At 40.3% G+C, this 22,514-nt stretch overlaps 1 protein-coding gene across 3 annotated transcripts in view; it reads left to right on the forward strand.

Moving 5' to 3' along the window:
* STIL (STIL centriolar assembly protein) overlaps window positions 1-22,514 on the forward strand; it is an 80,734-nt gene that overhangs the window by 43,996 nt on the left and 14,224 nt on the right. For all 3 annotated transcript variants that reach the window (XM_037999543.2, XM_073007325.1, XM_073007326.1), the window contains 4 exons: window positions 3,114-3,228; window positions 4,353-5,321; window positions 14,329-14,494; window positions 16,688-16,919. In XM_037999543.2, the coding sequence (XP_037855471.2) occupies window positions 3,114-3,228; window positions 4,353-5,321; window positions 14,329-14,494; window positions 16,688-16,919 (1,482 nt within the window). The remainder of the gene's footprint in view (window positions 1-3,113; window positions 3,229-4,352; window positions 5,322-14,328; window positions 14,495-16,687; window positions 16,920-22,514) is intronic.

Here is a 22,514-nt window from a genome sequence, read left to right on the forward strand (position 1 = left end):
ACTTGAACCCAAGAGGCACAGGTTGTAGTGAGGCGAGAGCATGCCACTATACTCCATCCTGGGTGACACAGTGAGACTCCAACTCGAAAAAAAAAAGATACTATCTTGTATTAGGGTTCTCCACATTAACAGAAACAACAAGATGTGTGTATGTAGAGATATTTGTTTTAAGGAACTGACTTCTGTATTTGTGAAGGTTTGGCATACCCAAAGTCTACAGGTAGGGGCTAAGCACAGTGGCTCACCCCTTTAATCCCAGTACTTTGGGAGGCTGAGAAGGGAGGATTGCTTGAGCTCAGGAGTTCGAGACCAGCCTGGGCAATGTGGCGAAACCCTGCCTCTACAAAAACAAAAAAGAAGTACAGAAATTAGCTGGGTGTGGTGGCACATGCCTGTAGTCCCAGCTACTTGTAGGGCTGAGGTGGGAGGATCATTTGCCCAGGAAGTCAAAGCTTCAGTGAGCCATGTTCGTGGCACTGCACTGCAGCCTGGGTGACAAAATGAGACCCTGTCTCAAAGAAAAAACAAAAACAAACAAAAAATGTCTACAGGTAGGCTGGTAGGGTGGACACCCAGGGAAGAATTGCAGTTTCAGTCTAAAGGCAGTCTGCTGGCAGAATTCCTTTTCCCTCCAGGAAGTCAGTCTTTATCTTTTTTTTTTTTGAGATAGGGTCTCACTTTATCTTTTTTTTTTTTTTTTTTTTGAGATAGGCTGGAGTGCAGTGGTGTGATCTCAGCTCACTGCAACCTCCACCTCGCAGGTTCAAGGAATTCTCATGCCTCAGCCTCCCGAGTAGCTGGGACTACAGGTGTGCATCACCACGCCCGGCTAATTTTTGTATTTTTAATAAAGATGGGTTTTCACCACATTCAGGCTGGCCTCAAGCTCCTGACCTCAAATGATCCACCCGCCTTGGACCCCCAAAGTTCTAGGATTACAGGCTTGAGCCACCTCACCCAGCCAGGAACATCTTTGCTGTCTTAAATTGTAAGACCTTATTCAACATTTATTGAATAATTATGGAAGAAGTAGCCAAACTAAGGAGACAATAGCACTTTCTTTAAGATTGTTATTAAAAGCTACTTAGGAGGCTGAGGTGGGAGGATCATTTGGGCTCAAGAAGTCAAGGTGGGGAGCCATGATCATGCTACGCCAACTGCTCTCCAGCCTAAGTAATAGAGTGAAACCCTGCCTCAGAAAAAATAATGTTAAAAAACCTTGTTTATTTTCCACTCTGGCCAAAGCTTTAATGAGGAACAGTCATTTTAAATTTTATCAAAATGTTTGTCTCTCCTAAAATACTGTTGTTATGACTATACAACCTGAAGTTTTTCCTTTTTGCCTTGGGTACTAAAAAAGCTAAGAAATGAGGCCAGGCACAGTGGCTCACGCTTGTAATCCCAGCGCTTTGGGAGGCAGAGTGGGTGGATCACCTGAGGTCAGGAGTTTGAGACCATCCTGACCAATGTGGTGAAACCCCGTGTCTACTAAAAATACAAAAATTAGTTGGGCATACTGGCACGTGCCTGTAGTCCGAGCTACTGGGACGCTGAGGCTCAAGAATCCTTGAACTTTGGAGGCTCAGGTTGCTGTGAGCTGAAGTTGTGGCACTGTACTCCAGCCTTGAGTGACAGAGCGAGACTGTATCCACCCCGCCCCCAATCCCCTGCAAAAAAAAAAAAGCTAAGAAATGTGTTTTATTGCTCAGTGTCAACAGTTCTGTGTGTGTGCTCATCTTAAGTACAAAACAGATATTAATTCCATGCCACAACTCAGGTGTACAAAAGAATGTAACTTAAAAAAATTAGTAATTGAAATTAATATCTATTTTAAGCCCCTATTTATTCTACTGGATTATAGACACCAAATTTCACCTAATTCAAGGTTTCTTTATTCCCTTGTCTCTGGGGTTATATGTAATATAGAGGGGACCAGTGGTATGCCAGTACTGGTGATATGGGGTGACATGATTCTCATCCATCTGGCTACAATCTGCTGAGGTGTTTTCATTTGCATCTGGTCTTTGTCAGATTTGTGCAAGTTCCTGCTGCAACTTTTGACCCTATTCAGGCCACTGGATTTCTTGTTTCCTGTCCATGCTGTACTGAGCGCTTTGGAATATCATTATATATCTCAAGCTGTCTTGGGTGTCGGAGAAGAGCTTTGTGGGGCTGTCGGAGACACATTTCTGCTTAGACATAATCATGCAGACATTCTGACTGCTTCATTGTAATACCTTGTACAGAAAGAACTCTGTGAAGATCTGCCTCTTCAGACAATCAGAGTTTAGGGCAAAAGGTCTCTTCTGCTGTTTGATTTTCAAATCTGCCTTGGAGTTTCTGTTGTTCTTCCTGCTAGGTAGGATTCAACTTGTATGAAACAGAATGCAGGATGCTTTTTTAGAGATCCCATTAATCCTGAGTGCTGTTAGCTTCATTCTGGTTTTTCTTTTCCCTAACGCATCCTATTGAGACTTTGTCTAGTGTAGGATGTGAAAAAGCCTGATGCAGATAGTATTCCAAATCTTTAGTCTTAAACACTAATTTCAGCTTTTAAAACTCGGTACCAGCACTCAGAAACTTTTTGTTTTGCCAGGGCATGCCATCTGTGATACAATGAGTATTCCTGACTCAATGGGAGGGTAGTACATTGATTTCTCAAAGTATTTTCCCATCACAGATATAAGTACATAGGAAAATATAATTCCTTATTTGGTTTTCCTTTGTAATACAGAGGGTTTGTAATATAGTGTGTTTAATACCTTTAATACTACATTATAAATTTTTTGACAGCAAGTACTATGTCTTATTTGTTTCTGTATTCATCAAAGTGATCAACTAGAGGGTGCCCAGTGACTTGATTTATTGTGACATTAACAATACAAGGTTAAACTTGCCATGATCAGGTAAATAGGGTAGTTTATTAAGGCTGGCTGGGCCAGCTTCCCTAGTCAACTAACACTGGCCTGAAATATAAAATAATATGTGGTTGTCAGATACTAAATTAAATGATCTGAGTACTACTGCAACTTATTAAAGGACTTTATTCAATTTTTAAAAGAAAGAATACTGGATTACCGAAGGCTTTTCTGGTCTCCCCTTCTATTCTTTAGGTCTTCCCAAAAGTTATCTCCTGGGAAAATGCCAATACGTGATCACAACTCTGGTGTTGAAGATGAAGATTTTTCTCCAAGACCAATTCCTAGTCCTCATCCAGTGAGTCAGAAGGTATTACTGATTTTAAAATGCATTCACTTTTGTGGTTAGAGACCTAAGTCTCTTCATGGTTGAAACACTAAATAATACCACCTGAAACCTAAGTATCATTCTTAGATATATCTAGCTATTTCTGTCTCTATGGTTATATCTATATACAGAGATATAAGTATTTCACAGTTATATATAATAATTCGTGTTATATGTAATGATATATACATATATACATATGTGTAATATCTATGTAATAAGCATGTATTTCTTCCTAGAGTAAACTGAGACATAGATTAGTTAAGTTGCCTACCCAAGATCACACAACTAGTAAGTAGTAAAGCTGGGATTCTAATTCAGGAGGTTTGGTTTTAGAATCTGGTGCTTTTAATAACCATATAGACTCAAGATTGTATACTATCACTAGAGCTTGACGTTAGATTTTATCACTATATTCTGAGAAAACATTATACTTGATTTCAGAGGTTAATTGCTAAAATTCTTGTCATAACTTTTTGATTGCTACCAACCTGTGGGTTATTTTAGAATTGTTGTTTAATTGGTGTAATTACTTATTTTAGAAGAAAAAGTAATGGGAAGGATTTTTTAAAGTTAATATCAAATTATAACCAAAATCATCACAGCAAGTATTTTGTTTACTCTTAGTTGATATCAATAGAAGGGATAACAGTGAGTGACTTCTTAGTGGAGAAATATTCTGACATATTTATTGGAAGATTTTACTATTTAAGGTACATAAACATTTGCTACTAGATCTGTGAAGACATTCTGCTGTGACAATTTTTTGTAGAGAGGATTTAAAAAGTTGTATAAAACAGTTTCTCATATTATGTTCTGTGATCTTAGCAGTGTTAGTGTTTTAATAAAAAGAGTTCCATTAAGTAAGTTTGGGAAGTGTTTAGTTTTGTTCTTTTAGGGCAAGGACCTTGTTTATTTTGCTTACAATTGTATTCCTAGTGCTTAGCACATAAAACATGCCCAGAAAAAAATTGCTGATGGTCTAAATAAAGAATGAACACTTGTTAATATGTAATTAGATATAATTTGGGAAATACTGGTCTGAGGAAAGTAAAGTATACATTTTCTCCTAAAACCTTTTTTTTCTATTTCTTTCTTATTTGTAGATTTCTAAGATCCAACCATCAGTTCCTGAACTTTCACTTGTGTTGGATGGCAATTTCGTAGAATCAAACCCTCTGCCTACTCCATTGGAAATGGTGAATAATGAAAATCCTCCTTTGATTAACCACTCGGAACACTTGAAGCCTTTGCAACCCCAGCTTTATGATGAGAAACACAGTCCAGAAGTTGAAGCTGGAGAGCCTTCCTTGAGAGGAATACCAAATCAGTTAAACCAGGATAAACCAGCTCTTTTGAGACAGTGCAAAGTAAGACAGCCACCTGCCTGTAAGAAAGGGAACACCCATAGTAGGAACACTGTTAAACCATCTTCTCATAATGGAACATCTCCTGATATATTTGAAAAGCTCCAAGCAGTTTCTGCTGGAAATGTACAAAATGAAGAGTATCCTATAAAACCCTCCAAACTTAATTCTAGGCAGTCTTCTCTTGCCCTGCAGTCCCAACCACCCAATTTTGTTTTTTCACCCCATAATTCAGGAAGACCAATGGAACTTCAGATACCTACTCCCCCACCGCCATCTTACTGTTCCACAAGCGTTTGCAGGTGTTGTCAGCATCATAGTCATATTCAATATAGTCCGCTAAATTCTTGGCAAGGAGCAAACACAGTTGGATCCATTCAAGATGTCCAGTCTGGAGCCCTTCAAAAGCATTCATTATTTCACCCAAGTGAATGTCCAGCTCTGAACTGTAATGCATTCTGTTCTTCAAGTAGTCCTATAACCTTGAGACCTCAGGGAGGTATGGACAGTTGTTCTTCCCACAGCAATATAGAACCATCGTCTGTGGCAAGACTACCTTCACATATGGACTCATGTAACCCACAGCTTTGCACAGTGTGCATGCACACACCCAAGACTGAATCAGATAATGGAATGATGGGACTATCTCCAGATGCATATCGGTTTCTCACAGAACAAGACAGACAGCTGAGACTACTTCAGGCACAGGTTTGCTTGGTGCTTTCCTAGTTCTATTAAATTCTTGGTATTATGATTTCTTAAAAACTGGCACCTCTCCTCCATAATGACGTTTTATAGAATTATAGAATGTCAGAATTAGAAAGGACCTTGGAAACTGAATTCTAGGCTCTCTTGTTTTACAGGTAAGTAAAATGAGGATTAGAGAGAATAATTTAACCCAATGCTACATTGCTAGTTAGTAGTAGAACCATCTTATGCATATCCTAACCTACAATAGAATTGTATTTTTCTTTTATTTTTTGCCTCTAATGAAAAGTCTCTTATAATTAAACCTTTATATACAGCTGAATATAAAGTCTGGACAGTGGCTTCTGCTTCATCTCTAGTTTGTCAACCCTATATAACGCTTAGCCAGTCTGCCCTTAAACAAATAGTTGGAACCTTTCTGTATATCTATACTGGACTTACTCTACTTCTTGTATTCTGAAACGTTCCCTTTCTTCAGAACCTCTCTTGCAGAGTTCTTAGTCTTTTTTTTTTTTTTGAGACAGAGTCTCTTCTGTTGCCCAGGCTGGAGTGCAGTGGCATGATCTCAGCTCACTGCAACCTCTGCCTCCCAGGTTCAAGCAATCCTCCTGCCTCAGCCCCACTAGGAGCTGGGATTACCGGCACGCGCCACCATGCCTGGCTAGTTTTTGTATTTTTAGTAGAGATGGGGTTTTGCCATCTTGGTCAGGCTAGTCTCGACGGAGTTCTTTGTCTTAATTATGTCCTTGCACAGTGTTTAGTGTGTAAGTGTTGTCTTTTTTTCTTCTTTCCTCACTGACGTCCTTCCTCCACATACCTACCCCAAAACAGTTGTTCTTTTCTTTTTCCCCAGCACCAGTGGGAACAACCTGAAATGTAGTTTTAATTTTTTTCTTGCTTCTATAACTATGCAAATACATGTATAATGTGCATATATACATATGATTTTATTTGTTTATTTATTTATTTTTTGGATGAAGTCTCGTGCTGTCGCCCAGGCTGGAGTGCAGTGGCGCAATCTCGGCTCGCTGCAAGCTCCACTTCTGGGGTTCACGCCATTCTCCTGCCTCAGCCTCCCGAGTAACTGGGACTACAGGGGCCTGCTACCACGCCCGGCTAATGTTTTATATTTTTAGTAAAGAGGGGGTTTCACCATGTTAGCCAGGATGGTCTCGATCATCTGACTTCATGACCCACCTGCCTTGGCCTCCCAAAGTGCTGGGATTACAGGTGTGAGCCACCGCGCCCGGCCATACATGATTTTTAAAAAAATCTTTGTTTTGGCCGGGCGCGGTGGCTCAAGCCTGTAATCCCAGCACTTTGGGAGGCCGAGACGGGCGGATCACGAGGTCAGAAGATCGAGACCATCCTGGCTAACACAGTGAAACCCCGTCTCTAATAAAACTACAAAAAAAACTAGCCGGGCGAGGTGGCGGGCGCCTGTAGTCCCAGCTACTCGGGAGGCTGAGGCAGGAGAATGGCATGAACCCGGGAGGCGGAGCTTGCAGTGAGCTGAGATCCGGCCACTGCACTCCAGCCTGGGCGACAGAGCAAGACTCCGTCTCAAAAAAAAAAAAAAAAAAAATCTTTGTTTCATAAAATTTGATAAAATTGCATTTTATCAAAAAAAAAGACAATGACATTTTTCAAATCAGTGAAAACGCTTTGGATAGGAACACCTGAGAAGAATTTAGCTCTGCTGTTTTTTTAAATGTAGGTAAATTTGAAATTGTAAAGTATAATTTTTTTTTAATTTTAATTTTTTTTTTTAGAGAAGAGGTCTTACTATATTGCCCAGACTGGTCTCGAACTCCTTGGCTCAAGCGATCTTTCTGCTTTGACCTCCCAGAGTGCTGGGATTATAGGTGTGAGTCACCACTCCCAGATAATGTAAAATATAAATTGGATTTTAACATTATAAACACTTAGCAAAAATTTGAATATACCTAAATATTTTTACGTTGAAAATAATTATTTGTCACTTATTTCCTGTCGTGTCCAAAAAAAGGCTAATCAGAGGCTAAAAGGACCCATTATGCTATTTAGAAATCTTAGTTACTTGGAATTTGTATACTTAAAATGTAATATTACAGATCACAGGCCCTGGTCTAGACTATCTGAATCATTATATTTAGAAAATATGAAATATATGGAAAATGCTTCTGTGTGTAAATACACATAGTATTTTTCTTATATATATATATGAACTTATAGTTTTTTTAGGTACTGCTTTTTTAAAAGTATCTTACACATTTTCTGTATAAGTATATATCGAACTCCCTTACCCTGCATGGGTTTCTATTATAACGATATATAATACATTTTCTTTTTTTTTTTTTTTTTTTTTTTTTTTTAAGAGACGGAGTCTTGCTCTGTGCCCCAGGCTGGAGTGCAGTGGCGCGATCTCAGCTCACTGCAAGCTCCGCCTCCCGGGTTTACGCCATTCTCCTGCCTCAGCCTCCCGAGTAGCTGGGACTACAGGCGCCCGCCACTGCGCCCGGCTAATTTTTTGTATTTTTAGTAGAGACGGGGTTTCACTGTGTTAGCCAGGATGGTCTCGATCTCCTGACCTCGTGATCCGCCCGTCTCGGCCTCCCAAAGTGCTGGGATTACAGGCTTGAGCCACCGCGCCCGGCTTATAATACATTTTCTAATTGTTCTCCTATTATTTCAACCATTTAAAGCTTCTGCTATTGCAAATAGTTCAGCACTGAACATTCCTATATTTGCATCTTACTACCTATGTGCAAGTATCTAGAAGTAAAACTGTGAAGCCAAAAGGCATAAACATTTTAAATGTTCAAAGATACCCAAATTTGTTCCTGTTGTAGTATTGCAAATCTCATTTTGGTATAAGGGTTAAGAGAGTGGGCTGTGGTACCAGACTCCTTGGATTCTAATCTAGTTTGTGGGTAGTGTAAGTTATATGATCTTGGACAAGTTACCTTACCTCATTGACTTCAGTTTTCTCACATACAAAATAGGGATATACATAAGTTGTATGGAGTTCTTTTTTTTTTTTAATTTATTTTTTTCAGTTGTTTAACATATATGGCAAAGTTGTATGGAGTTCTAAGGATTTGAATGAGTTACCAGATAACGGTGTAAAGTATTGCTGACATATAGTTAGTACTCAATATATGTTAACTATTACTATTATTACATTATTATTATCTTAGTTAATGGTATCACCTCTCATCTCGTCACTCAGGGAAAATTCTCAGGAGTCACAAACCCAGGCTCTACTTTGTGGATATACCCTGAACTTAACTACTCTTTACTATCTTTCCCACTACTAACCTAATTCAAACCACTGTCTGATGACACCCTTACATACCACTTCCATCCAGTACTATCCCCTCATGTTCTCTATACTTGGAAACACCACACCATCTTTGTTTGTTTTTCCCACACCATCTTTAAAGCCCAGGTAAGACTGTAGCACTCTTGCTTAAAATCCTCCAGTGGATTTCCATTGCAATTTGAATAAAATCCAGATGCTTTACTTTGGCCCTTAAAGCCCTTTGTGACTTGGCTTGTCTTTCTCTGCAAACTCATCTCTTATCACTGTCTTCTGTGTTCACTACCCTTTAGCTATGCACTAGTGCTTTTTTCTTTAACTTTTTATTCTTTAAAAATGCCAGAACATGTTTATACTTTAGGTTCTTCAGCTTTTGGTTCCCTTTGCCTGAAATAATCCTCCTGGGGCCCTTCTAATGGTTATTTCCTTCTCATCATTCAGGTACTTAATCACGTTTTTCTGTTCTATTTGTGATAGAAAGTCAGCTCCAGGGAAGGAGCTCACATTCATCACTGTTTTCTTAGCACCTTGAATAGTACTTGATGTGTAATTGTTGCTTAATACATAGTTTGTTACCTGAATGAGTGAAAATGGCTGCTGGAAAGGCTATATCTATTTATTTATTTATTTTTCTAGATGAGATGAATGATGCCAGATTATACCAATCTAATATACCCAAACCATTTTTCCACATCCACATCTCCAACATTAGGCAAACTTAAATTATTACCAGTCTTAGAAGGTGTTTTTTTTGGTTTTTTTGGTTTTTTGTTTCTGAGGTAGAGTTTCACTCTTTCACCCAGGCTGGAGTGATATGGCGCAGTCTGCACTCACTGCAACCACCACCTGCCCCACGGGATTCAAGTGATTCTCCTGCCTCAGCCTCCCCAGTAGCTGGGATTATGGGCACCCACCACCACACTTGGCTAATTTTTGTATTTTTAATAGAGACAGGGGTTTCACCATGTTGTCCAAGCTGGTCTCGAACTCCTGACCTCAGGTGATCCACCTGCCTTGGCCTCCCAGAGTGCTATGATTACGGGTGTGAGCCACCATACCTGGCCTAGAAGTTGTTTTTATTTACATTATATTAACATATGTGGCCGGGCGCGGTGGCTCAAGCCTGTAATCCTAGTACTTTGGCAGACCGAGACGGGCGGATCACGAGGTCAGGAGATCGAGATCATCCTGGCTAACACGGTGAAACCCCGTCTCTACTAAATAAACACAAAAAACTAACCGGGCGAGGTGGCGGGCGCCTGTAGTGCCAGCTACTCGGGAGGCTGAGGCAGGAGAATGGCGTAAACCCGGGAGGCGGAGCTTGCAGCGAGCTGAGATCCGGCCACTGCACTCCAGCCTGGGCAACAGAGCGAGACTCTGTCTCAAAAAAAAAAAAAAGAATATGTAATTGATTATTTTATTATTTATAAGAGTTCATTGTATATGAAGGAAATTGGTCCTTTATCATATATATGTATATGTATGTGGTATTTCTTAGTCTTAAGTGTTTTGCATTTTAACCATTTGTTTTGTATAGAATATTCCAGTTTAGATACAGTTAAATAATGTAGGCCAGGTGCTGTGGCTCACACCTGTAGTCTCAGCACTTTGGGAGGCTGAGGCGGTTGGATCACCTGAGGTCAGGAGTTTGAGACCAGCCTGGTCAAAATGGTGAAACCCCGTCTCTACTAAAAATACAAAATTTACCTGGGCGTAGTAGCGAGCGCCTATAATCCCACTACTCAGGAGGCTGAGGCAGGAGAATTGCTTGAACCTGGGAGGCGGAAGTTGCAGTGAGCCGAGATTGCACCACTACACTCCAGCCTGGGCGACAGAGCAAGACTCTGTCTCAAAAAAAAAAAAAAAAAAAAAAAAAGTATCAGTCATTCTCTTTCTGGGTTTTATGTTTAGAAAAGCCTTCTTCCTTTCAAGATTATAAAAAATTTATTCTTGGCTGGGCACAGTGGCTCATGCCTGTAATCCCAGAACTTTGGAAGGCCAAGGTGGTTGGATCACTTGAGCCCAGGAATATGAGACCAGCCAGGGCAACATAGTGAGACTCCATCTCTACAAAAAATTAAAAATAAAAAAATAACTGACCATGATGTTGTACACCTGTAATCCCAGCTCCTTGGGAGACTGAAGCAGGAGGATTGCTTGAGCCCAGGAAGTGGAGGCTGCAGTGAGCCAAGACCGTGCCACTGTACTCTGGCCTAGGCAACAGAGTGAGATCCTGTCTCAAAAAATATATATATTTTTTATTTATTTATTTTTGAGATGGAGTCTCGCTGTGTTGCCCAGGCTGGAGTGCAGTGGTGCAATCTCGGCTAACTGCAAGCTCCACCTCCTGGGTTCACTCCATTCTCCTGCCTCAACCTCCCGAGTAGCTGGGACCACAGGCGCCCGCCACCACGCCTGGCTAATTTTTTGTATTTTTAGTAGAGACAGGGTTTCACCGTGTTGGCCAGGATGGTCTCAATCTCCTGACCTCGTGATCCGCCCGCTTCAGCCTCCCAAAGTGCTGGGATTACAGGCGTGAGCCACTGTACCTGGCAAAAAAATCTTTTTAAGAAATTCTGCCTCTCCCTCCAGGATTATATTTGTTGCTTCTTTTTTATTTGGTAAGTTTTTTTTTTTTTTTAATCAGATGACTGGCCTCATATATTTATTTAGTAAATACATATCTTTTTATGAATGATTTAGAGATGCTTTTTGTTGTTGTTGTTGTTGAGACAGGGTCTTGCTCTGTCACCCAGGCTGGAGGGCACTGGTGTGATCTCGGTTCACTGCAACCTCCGCCTCCTGGGTGCAAGTCCTTCTCTTGCCTTTACCACCTGAGTAGCTGGAATTGCAGCCGTGCGCCCCCACGCCCAGCTAATTTTTGTGTTTTTAGTAGAGACAGGGTTTCACCATGTTGGCTAGACTGGTCTTGAACTCCTGACCTCAAGTAGTCCACCTGCCTTGGCCTCCCAAAGTGCTGAGATTACAGGCATGAGCCACTGCACCCAGCGAGAGATGCATTTTTTTATTGTATGATGAAAGTATCATATGTTTGCATCTATTTCTGAACTATATTCTGCTCCACTGATCTGCCTGCCCCACCACTACTAGTTACCATTTGATTTAATCACCCACAGCTTTATATTTTAATATTCCAACTTCAATGGCTTTTTTTTTTTTTTCTAATGGAGAAGATGCAGCTTGAGGAGAGAAACTTTGAAAAATAACACTGAAGTCCTGCCAGATGATCCTTAAAAGTTCTGAGAAAGAGGCCAGGCGTGGTGGCTCACGCCTGTAATCCAGCACTTTGGGAGGCCGAGGCGGGCGGATCACCAGGTCAGGAGATCAAGACCATCCTGGCTAACATGGTGAAACCCGGTCTTTACTAAAAAAATAGAAAAAATTAGCCGGACGTGATGGCTGGTGCCTGTAGTCCCAACTACTTGGGAGGCTGAGGCAGGAGAATGGTGTGAACCCGGGAGGCGGAGCTTACAGTGAGCTGAGATGTGCCACTGCACTCCAGCCTGGGCGACAGGGTGAGACTCCATCTCAAAAAAACAAAAAAGAAAAGTTTTTAGAAAGAAAGAATATTAGCTATTTCCAATGTTAAAATGTACTACAGAATTCTAGTGATTAACGTTTTAAAAACACTGGGTGATCAATTTTAGGACCTGAGTGTGTGTAATGTCTTTTATTGTGCATTTCCTATGTGATTTCTCTACACCTCACTTTTCTCATCTATAAAATAGGAAAAATTATCAGTATTATCTGCAGATTTAAGGGTTAGATGAGTGTATGTGTGTATGTATGTATGTATATAAAGTGCTTAGTATGGGACCTAGCTATAGTAAGTACACAACAAATTATAACTGTTTCATTTATCTCTTTTAACAACCTTAGTTTTAGGTGATATTGAAGCTCATAGTGGTTAACTTTTCCAAAAGGTAGCAGGGTAGGATTTAAACTTATAACCATAAGATTATAACCAATTTAGATTTATAACCATAAGATTATAACCAATTTAGATTTATAACCATATGATACCAAAGCCCGTACTCCAAACCACTATAAATACACATGCCATTTTATACTATTAGCGCAGTTTATATTTCTACTGACCTTAATAATTGACTGATGATACTGATTTTCCTACATTAATAAGGTTAATCCACTAAAATTAATTATATTGAGCACAGTAGTGCCATTTGTAGAGAAGCAGAAAATCATAGTGTTTACAAAGGGAGGCTCTTCCACTCCTAGTTACGTAACCAACAGAAGTGAAAAAAATATGTCCTCACAAAAAGCTGTATATAAATGTCCATAGTAGCGTTATTCCTAATAGCCCAAAATGAAAACAACCTAAATGTCTGTCAACTGATGAGTGGAAAAGCACAATGTGACATATCCATATGAGGGAATGTTATTCAGCAATCAGAAGCAATAAAGTGTTAGTAAATGCTACAACATGGTTGAACCTTCAAAATATTATGCCAAGTGGTGAAAGAAGCCAGATATAAGGCCACAGTATGGTACTGTTTATATAAAATGTCCAGAACAGGCAAATTCAGAGATAGAAATCATGTTAGACCATCAGGGGCTGGGAAGAAGGGCAATAGGGAGTGGCTGCTAATGGGTACAGAGTTTTGGGGGTTTGATGAAAGTGTTCTGGAATCAGATAGTGGTGATTGTTGCACACTGTGAGTATACCAAAAACCACTGAATTGTACACTTTAAAGCAGCTAATTTCATGGTACGTGAATTATATCTCAATTTAAAAAGGAAGAGGGGAGACTTTTGGTGTTTGAACCTCAGCTTTCAGATTTGCTACTTGTTATATGACCTGTACAAGTAACTTAACTTTTTCCTTGCCTCAGATTTTCTTACTTGTAAAAAAAGGTTTAATTGTAGTATACTCTTCAGAGGATTGTTGTAAAAAATCATACATAAATGCCTGTAGTAATAGGGTCTTGCAAACAACAGGCGCTCAGTAACTGTTAGCCATTGTTATTAATATATCCAATTTCAACATGGCCAAACCTGGGCAATTCTGATTTACCTTTATAATAATCTTGTGTGATATGTTCAGTATGTGGTATATGGAATCAGAGTATACCTCCAATCTAACTTTTGATTTATAAGTGAAATAGGAATAGAATGTTAGTTTGAAATATTAACCATTCACACTTTTTTACATGAGTATCAACTTATGAATACTAAGCTAAACACCTTTATGTTTTGCTTTTAAATGTATACTTAAAAGGCTGAGGTGGACAGATTGCTTGAGGCCAGGAGTTCGAAACCAGCCTGGGCAACATGGCAGAACTCCGTCTCTACAAAACATGCGAAAATTAGCCAGGCATGGTGGTGCATGCCTGTAGTCCCAGCTACCCAGGAGGCTGAGGTGGGAGGATCGATTGAGCCCGGGAGGTTGAGGCTGCAGTAAGTCATGATTGCAGCATGGCTGGGTGACAGAGCAAGACCCTGTCTCAAAAAAAAAAAAAGTATACTTAAAGTGCTTCTTAATTACTAGTGATAATGGCTTTCTATATTGAATAGGTTTTATGGTATGGTCTAGTTGAAATGTGAGAAAATAGACTTGAAAGTCAGTTTCTTATAACTAGGGCGCTTTGTAATTCATTATTAAACTGCAGCCAGTTTTGTTGATTACTTCCCTGTCAGTTTAAAGTATATTTTTAATTGATACAGATTCAGCGTTTGTTGGAAGCACAGTCTCTGACGCCCTGTTCCCCTAAGACAACCACCATTGAAGACACAGTGCAAGCTGGAAGACAAATGGAGTTGGTTTCCATGGAAGCACAGTCTTCCCCTGGCTTGCACATGAGAAAAAGTGTAAGCATTGCTGTGAGCACAGGTGATTTCAGTTTTTTTTAATTTGTAAGAAAATTTTAAAAAATGCTTTTCATATCCGGTTTTTGAATTTTATGTTCAAATTGGTGCACAGTGCAATAGGACCAAAACCAAGGTGATGAGAGTATGACTTAAGTTTTTGTGTAATTTTAGTTTTTGTGAAATAAAACTACACCTGCAAACATGCAAACATGATATATTGTTTGGTTTTGCTACTTTTCTAGACTGGACCGAATTCTTTTTTTTTTCTTTTTTTTTTTGCGACAGAGTCTCCCTCTGTTCCCCAAGTGAGAATGCAGTGTGGTGCACTCTCAGCTCACTGCAACCTCCACATCCTAGGTTCAAGCAGTCCTCCTGTCTCAGCCTCCCAAAGTGTTGGGATTACAGGCGTGAGCCACTGCGTCCAGCCAGTCTTGGTTGTATTAATTTATTTTCATAAAATCACCCAAGTGTATCCTCAGCGTAGAAACCATTTTGACTAGGATTTACTTTTTTTTTTTTTTTTTTTTTTTTTGAGACGGAGTCTCACTCCGTCACACAGGCTGGAGTGCAATAGCATAGTCTTGGCTCACTGCAGCCTCCACCTCCTGGGTTCAAGTGATTCTCCTGAGTAGCTGGGACTACAGTCGCATGCCACCACACCCAACTAATTTTTGTATTTTTAGTAGAGATGGGGTTTCACTATGTTGGCCAGGCTGGTCTCCAATTCCTGACCTCGTGATCCACCTGCCTCAGCCTCCCAAAGTGCTGGGATTATAGGCATGAGCCACTGTGCCCAGGCTACTTTTTGGTTTTAACCATGTGTTTAAACCCTTATGTATTAGCAGTGTTCCTCAAATTATAGAATGCCTATGGCTCGTGGTACAAAAGATGATTTAGGGTGTTGTACACATTAATATTTATATTTTGTAAATACATCTTTTCCAATACTTATAGGTATAAATACAATAAGCATATCAAATCTGTGATTTTACAGAAATAATGAGGCTCAGTGAAAAAAAACGAGTTAATTTAAAGAAAGAGAGTGAGTAAACAATATTACGTGCAAGTAGCTCTGAAGATAGGTGTAAGTGGTTCATAAAGATTGAGAAATAGGCTGGGCAAAGTGGCTCACGCCTATAATGTCTGCACTTTGGGAGGTCAAGGCAGGTGGACTGCTTGATGCCAGGAGTTTGAGACCAGCCTGGTCAACATGATGAAGCCCCATCTTTAAAAAAAACACAAAAATTAGCCACATATGGTGGTGCACACCTGTAGTCCCAGCTACTCAGGAAGCTGAGGTGGGAGGATCACCTGAGCCCAGGGACGTTGAGGCTGCAGTGAGCCATGATTGTGTCACTGTACTCCAGCCTGTGCAACAAAATGACACTCTGTCTCAAACGAAAAAAAAAAGATTGGGAAATATTTGATTTTTTTTTTAAATACCTGCCTGATATTATAGATATTAAACGTGTCTGATGCATCACCAATATAGTCTCTTAAATATTGCATTTAAGTATCAAAATCAGAGAACCTAGGGATTTGTATTTTATATATTATCTCATATTATTCAGAGCAGCAGTTTTCAACATACACACCCCACCCCACAGATCATATTCAGAACCTTAATATGTAAAACAAATCATTTCAGAGCCACCCTCCTTGAAAAAGCAGAACCCAGAATGTGCCCTTCCATGCCACCCATCCCCCAGTTTTTTGTCTTTCTGTCTTCCACCTACCTCTTCCTGGCATTTCTGAAGAAATATAATCTAAAAACTTAGTTCTAAGTAATTGTGTGTGTGTGTGTGTGTGTGTGTGTGTATATATATATATATATTTTTTTTTTTGAAGCAAAGTCTCACTGTGTTGCCCAGGCTGGAATGCAGTAGCACAATCACAGCTCATTGCAGCATCGACCTCCTAGGCTCAAGTGATCTTCCATCTCTGCCTCCAAGTAGATGGGACTATAGGCACGCCACCACACCTGGCTAATTTTTTTGTATTTTTTTTTGTAGAGACAGGATTTCTCCATGTTGCCCAGGCTGGTCTCGAACTCCTGAGCTCAAGTGATCCTTCCGCCTCTGCCTCTCAAAGTGTTGAAATTGCAGGCATGAGCCATTGCACCTGGCCAATATGGCTATTCTTAACAAAGGTTTGGCAGAGTATTATTTTTAAAGTTGAATGTTTGTTTCAGTATCTTAAATTATTTAACCTCCAGGTGCTAGCTTGTTTTGGAATGCAGCTGGTGAGGATCAAGAGCCTGACTCTCAACTGAAGCAAGATGATACCAAAATTTCCAGTGAGGACATGAATTTTTCTGTTGATATTAATAATGAAGTCACAAGTCTTCCAGGTAGTGCATCTTCATTAAAAGCAGTTGATATTCCCAGTTTTGAAGAGAGCAACATTGCTGTGGAAGAAGAATTTAACCAGCCACTTTCTGTATCCAAGTAAGGTCTCTTTGATTTAGTCTTTCATCCTACTTTGAAAAAAAAATTTTAATAGACAAATAATAATTGTATATATTTGTGGGGCACAATGTTTAGATGCATGTTTACAGTGTGGAATGATTAAATCAGACCAACAAATCTGTCACTTCACATACTTAACTGTTTCTGTGGTAAAAACATTTAAAATCTATTAGCAATTTTGAAATATACAATGCATTATTATTCATTACAGTTGCCGTTCTGTTCAGGTTTTTTTTTGTTTTTAATTCTAATTTCTTTGAAGTCTTCTAACTCAGAAATGATTTATTTTCTAACTGATATTTTCATTTATGTCTTTACTTGATATGATTTCTATGTAACTGTCAACTGTGAGCCTTCTAGAACCATTTCCAGATGTCAGTCATTGGCTATATTAACAGTCTAGATCAATCAGAAATCGGAAGAAAACTTCAAAAATACACAAAATTGGACTCCAGCCTGGGTGACAGAGCGAGACTCCGTCTCAAAAAAAAAAAAAAAAAAAAAAATACACAAGCTCAGGCCTCACCCTAGAGTTTCTGATAATATGAGGTTCCAGATAGAGATGGAGAAATTTTTTTTTTTTTTTTGATGGAGGCTCTCTCTGTCGCCCAGGCTGGTGTGCAGTGGCGTGATCTTGGCTCAGTGCAAGCTCCGCCTCCCGAGTTCACACCATTCTCCTGCCTCAGCCTCCCGAGTAGCTGGGACTACAGGTGCCTGCCACCAAGCCCAGCTAATTTTGTTTTTGTATTTTTAGTAGATACGGGGTTTCACCGTGTTAGCCAGTATGGTCTCGATCTCCTGACCTCGTGATCTGCCCACTTCAGCCTCCCAAAGTGCTGGGATTACAGGCGTGAGCCACCACACCCAGCCAAGAAATTTCTTTTCTTTATTTTATTTTATTTATGTATTTATTTTTGAGATGGAGTTTCGCTCTTGTTGCTCAGGCTGGAGTGCAATGGTGCGATCTTGGCTCACTGCAATCCCCGCCTCCTGGGTTCAAGTGATTTTCCTGCCTCAACCTCCTGAGTAGCTGGGATTACAGGTGCCTGCCACCACACTGGGCTAATTTGGTTTGTATTTTTAGTAGAGATGGAGTTTCCCATGTTGGCCAGGCTGGTCGTGAACTCCTGACCTCAGGTGATCCACTAACCTTGGTCTCCTAAAGTGCTGGGATTACAGGCATGAGCCACTGTGCCCGGCCTATTTTATTTTATTTATTTTTTGAGACAGAGTCACCCAAGCTGGAGTGCAATGGCACTGTCTTGGCTCACTGCAACCTCTGCCTCTCAGGTTCAAGCCATTCTTGAGCCTCAGCCTCCCAAACAGCTGGGATTACAGGCGTATGCCACCACACCCAGCTAGTTTTTGTATTTTTGGTAGAGATGGGGCTTCCCATATTGGCCAGGCTGATCTCGAACTCCTGACCTCAGGTGATCCACCTGCCTCAGCCTTCCAAAGTGCTGGGATTACAGGCATGAGCCACTGTGAGATGGGGAAATTTCTAAAGATTCTCCATATTGCAATTATATATAAAAGAGTCTATTTTTGAGAGATAGAACCTGAATATTTGTATATGAAATGTTATCTGAGATTTGCTTCAAATTAGTTCTGTGAGAGAACGAAATGGCTAGGAGTATAAATGAAATAAGATAGACTATTTGTTGGTAATTTTTGAAGTTGATTGTATGTGGTGATTTGTAAAATAATTCTCTCGTGTTTGAAATTTTTCATTATGAAATTTTCCATTAAATAAGTATTCTAGACGAGACTCAATGACTCATGCTTGTAATCCCAGCACTTTGGGATGCTGAGGCAGGTGGATCACCTGAGGTCAGGAGTTTGAGACCAGCCTGGCCAACATGGGAAACCCCATCTCTACTAAAAACACAAACATTAACTGGGCATGGTGGTGCACACATGTAGTCCCAAGTACTTGGCAGGCTGAGGCAGGAGAATTGCTGGAACCCAGGAGGTGGAAGTTGCAGTGAACCGAGATTGCACCACTGCACTCCAGCCTGGGTGACAGAGCAATACTAAGTCTCAAAACAAAACAAAAAAACAGATTCTGAAGTAATTTTTTTTTTTTTTTTTTAATACTCTGTCTGTCTCCCAGGCTAGAATACAGTGGCGCAATCCCGGCTCACTGCAACCTCAGCCTCCCAAGTAGCTGGGACTACAGACGCAGGCCACTACACCTGGCTAATTTCTGTATTTTTAGTAGAGACAGGGTTTCGCCACGTTAGCCAGGGTGGTCTTGAACTCCTGATGTCAGGTGATCCACCTGCCTTAGCCTTTCAAATTGTTGGGATTACTGGTGTGAGCCACTGCACCCGGCCTAAAGTGGTTTATATCCTCAGCAAATTTGGAAACAAACTCAGCAAATATTATTTGAGTTTCTGGTATGTGCTACCACAAAACTAGACACTAAATATCAAATACTAGGTTAGGCAAAGCTCCTCACTTTATGGAATTTAACCACATGAGCTGCAAATAACATAATTTCATATAGTGACAACTGCTCTGACAAAGTAAACTGGAACGATCAAGTGCAGTGTAACTGGGATTGTAGCCTGGGTACAAGGTGCTATATTAAAGTAGAGTGCTGAAAGAAACCATCTCTGAGGGGGTGACATTTGAGTAGTGACCTGAATGATGAGAAGGGGCCAGTCATGATAATATCTGGGGATGAGTATTCCAGGTGGACGAAACAGCAAGTGTAATGGCAAGTGTGAGCTTAAAAGTTACAGAAATAAGCATGAAAGCCAGTGTGGCTGGACATAGTGATTGAGAGGGAGAGTACAGGAAATGAAGTCTGAGATACAGGTAGGAGCCAAATTATGTGGGGCTTTGTAGGATATAGAAAAGAATTTTGAATTTATTCCATGCTCATTAAAGCCAGTGGAGAATTTTAGATAATGGAGTGTTATGATCTGATTTTCATTTTCGAAGGCCATTCTAATTGTTTCTTGGAGAACCGAAGGATGTTAAGAGTGGAAGCGAGGATACTAACTGGTTAATAGACTAAAAACAAAGTGAGATGAAGGTGCCTTGGACTTGTGGAATTCATGGAAGGGATCAGGTGTAGGATAAATTTTGAAGGTAAAAGAAAAATGTAGGTATAAAACATCCCAGGATTATAGCACATGAAACAGTTTAAATAATTTGGAATTTGAGACCAGGCTAGGCAAAATAGTGAGACCCTGTCTCTATAAAAATATATTTTAACTTAGCTGGGTGTGGTGGTATGTGCCTGTAGTACTTCCACCTACTCAGGAGGCTGAAACAGGAGGGTTTGAGGCCAGAAGTTTGAGGTTGCAGTGATCTATGATAAGTGCCATTGTACTCCGGCTTAAATAACAGAGTGAGACTCCATTTCTAAAAAAAAAAAAGGTGAACTGGTGAGGTGGCATGGGGCGGGCAGTAGATTACTTTTTAGAGATTATAAGCCTTGTGATATTTGACATTTTAAATCATTGTGATTACAATCATGGTTAAAACAGTAAGCATGTCCCTTCAGAAAACTACAGAGAAACATCTCCTTTTAGTATAGTATATGTTTTAATTATAAGATTCAATTAAGCACTCATTGTATGTGCCACAGTATACGGAAAAGCTCTTTTGTGTATGTTAGATTGAGTTCCTACAGGGTAAGGATCATAGTAATTTCCATATTTTTAGAATTTGCTGGGCTTGGTGGCTCATGCCTGTAATCTTAGCACTTTAGGAGGCCGAAGTGAACCAATTGCTTGAGCTAAGATATTTGAGACCAGCCTGGGTAACATGGCAAAACCCTGTCTCTACCAAGATTACGAAAATTAGCCCTTGGTCTCAGCTATTCCGGAGGCTAAGGTGGGAGGATTGCTGGAGCCTGGGAAGTTGAATCTGCAGTGAGCTGTGATCACGCCACTGCACTCCAGCCTGGGTGACAGAGAAAGACTGTTTTTTGTTTTTTGTTTTTTTTTTTTTTTTGAAACAGAGTCTTGCTCTGTCATCCAGGCTGGAGTGCAGTGGTGCAATCTCAACTCACTGCACCCTCCGCCTCCTGGGTACAAGCGATTCTCCTGCCTCAGCCTGCCAAGTAGCTAGGATTACAGACACCTGCCACCACGCCTGACTAATTTTTGTATTTTTAGTAGAGACAGGGTTTCTCCATGTTGGCCAGGCTGGTTTCCAACTCCTGACCCCAGATGATCCGCCCGCCTCAGCCTCCCAAAGTGCTGGGATTAAAGGTGTGAGCCACCATGCCCGGCCAAAAAAAAATAATTAATTAAAAAAAACTACAGTTCGACCCAGTGTCTGGTTCCCCATGGGGTGAGCCCCAAACTAGGTCTGCAGTTTATTTAGAATAATTATAGAAACTGAGGACAAAGAGGAGCAAACCATGGGATCTTTACTTATTCTCCTTGACTTAACTCTGTAAACTCAGACTACTTCCTAGAATAATCGGGGTTTTCAGATTGGAATTTTTAAAAATATCCAATCTGTTGCGGTGTTTTGTTTTGTTTTTGAGATAGAGTGTTGCTCTGTCACTCAGGCTGGAGTGCCGTGGTGTGATCTTGGTTCACTGCAACCTCCACCTCCTGGTTTCCAGAGATCCTTCTGCCTCAGCCTCTCAAGGAGCTGGGATTACAAGTGTATGCCACCACACCCAGCTAATTTTTGTATTTTTAGTGAACACGGTGTTTCACCATGTTGACCAGGCTGGTCTCGAACTCCTGACCTCAAGTTATCCGCTTGCCTCGGCCTCCCAAAGTGCTGGAATTACAGGTGTGAGCCACCATGCCCTTGTTCTGCCCTTTTTTTTTTTTTTTTTTTTTTTTAACTTTAGAAACAGATCTGAGTTAATGGATAGAATGAAGTTAATTGCTTTTTCAGAGCAATTAATTAACTGATCCCACCACATAACTAGATGTAAATCTAATCTTTGTTCAGCATCGATTTGGGTTGTTGATTTGGAATAAATACTTTCTCCAGTGTTATCTGTGGTGGTTTTGGTGCTTCTCTGGGATCCTTCTCGCACATTTGGTCTGATTTGTGCTCTGGTTCCCACTGCTGAGTATTTATAGATGAAACCCAACTCTGGGGTTTCCAGTCCCCCTTAGATGTCTTGTTGGATCAGTGTTTCTGATGTTGAAGCAGTCTGTGAAAGATAAATTTATTTGCCTTGCAGCTTAATTGGTTATTGATTACCTTTTCCCAGCAGTGAGTAGTGGTATGAAGTATTTATAGAGACTTTCTTTTAAAATGATCCATATTTTTCTTTAGAAGCTGTGCTTTGGACATACCTGATAATACTTGGCATATTAGAAGCATTTTAAATTTTTTTATTTAATCTTTTGTTGAGATTTGGCATTTTTATTTATTTCTTTTTCTTCCCCCTAAAGAGTGTAGACATTTATTTATTTATTTTGACTTATAAACAACAGAAATTTATTTCTCATTGTTCTGAGGGCTGGAAACTCCAAGATTGAGACACCAGCAGATGTAATGTCTTGTAAGGGCCCATTTCCTGGTTCATCGTTATGCCTCTTCGTTGTGTCCTCACATGGTGAAAGGAGCTATCTAGCGCTTGGT

The sequence above is a fragment of the Chlorocebus sabaeus genome, chromosome 20, assembly GCF_047675955.1.
Source record: "Chlorocebus sabaeus isolate Y175 chromosome 20, mChlSab1.0.hap1, whole genome shotgun sequence".
Classification (NCBI taxonomy): Eukaryota; Metazoa; Chordata; class Mammalia; order Primates; family Cercopithecidae; genus Chlorocebus; species Chlorocebus sabaeus.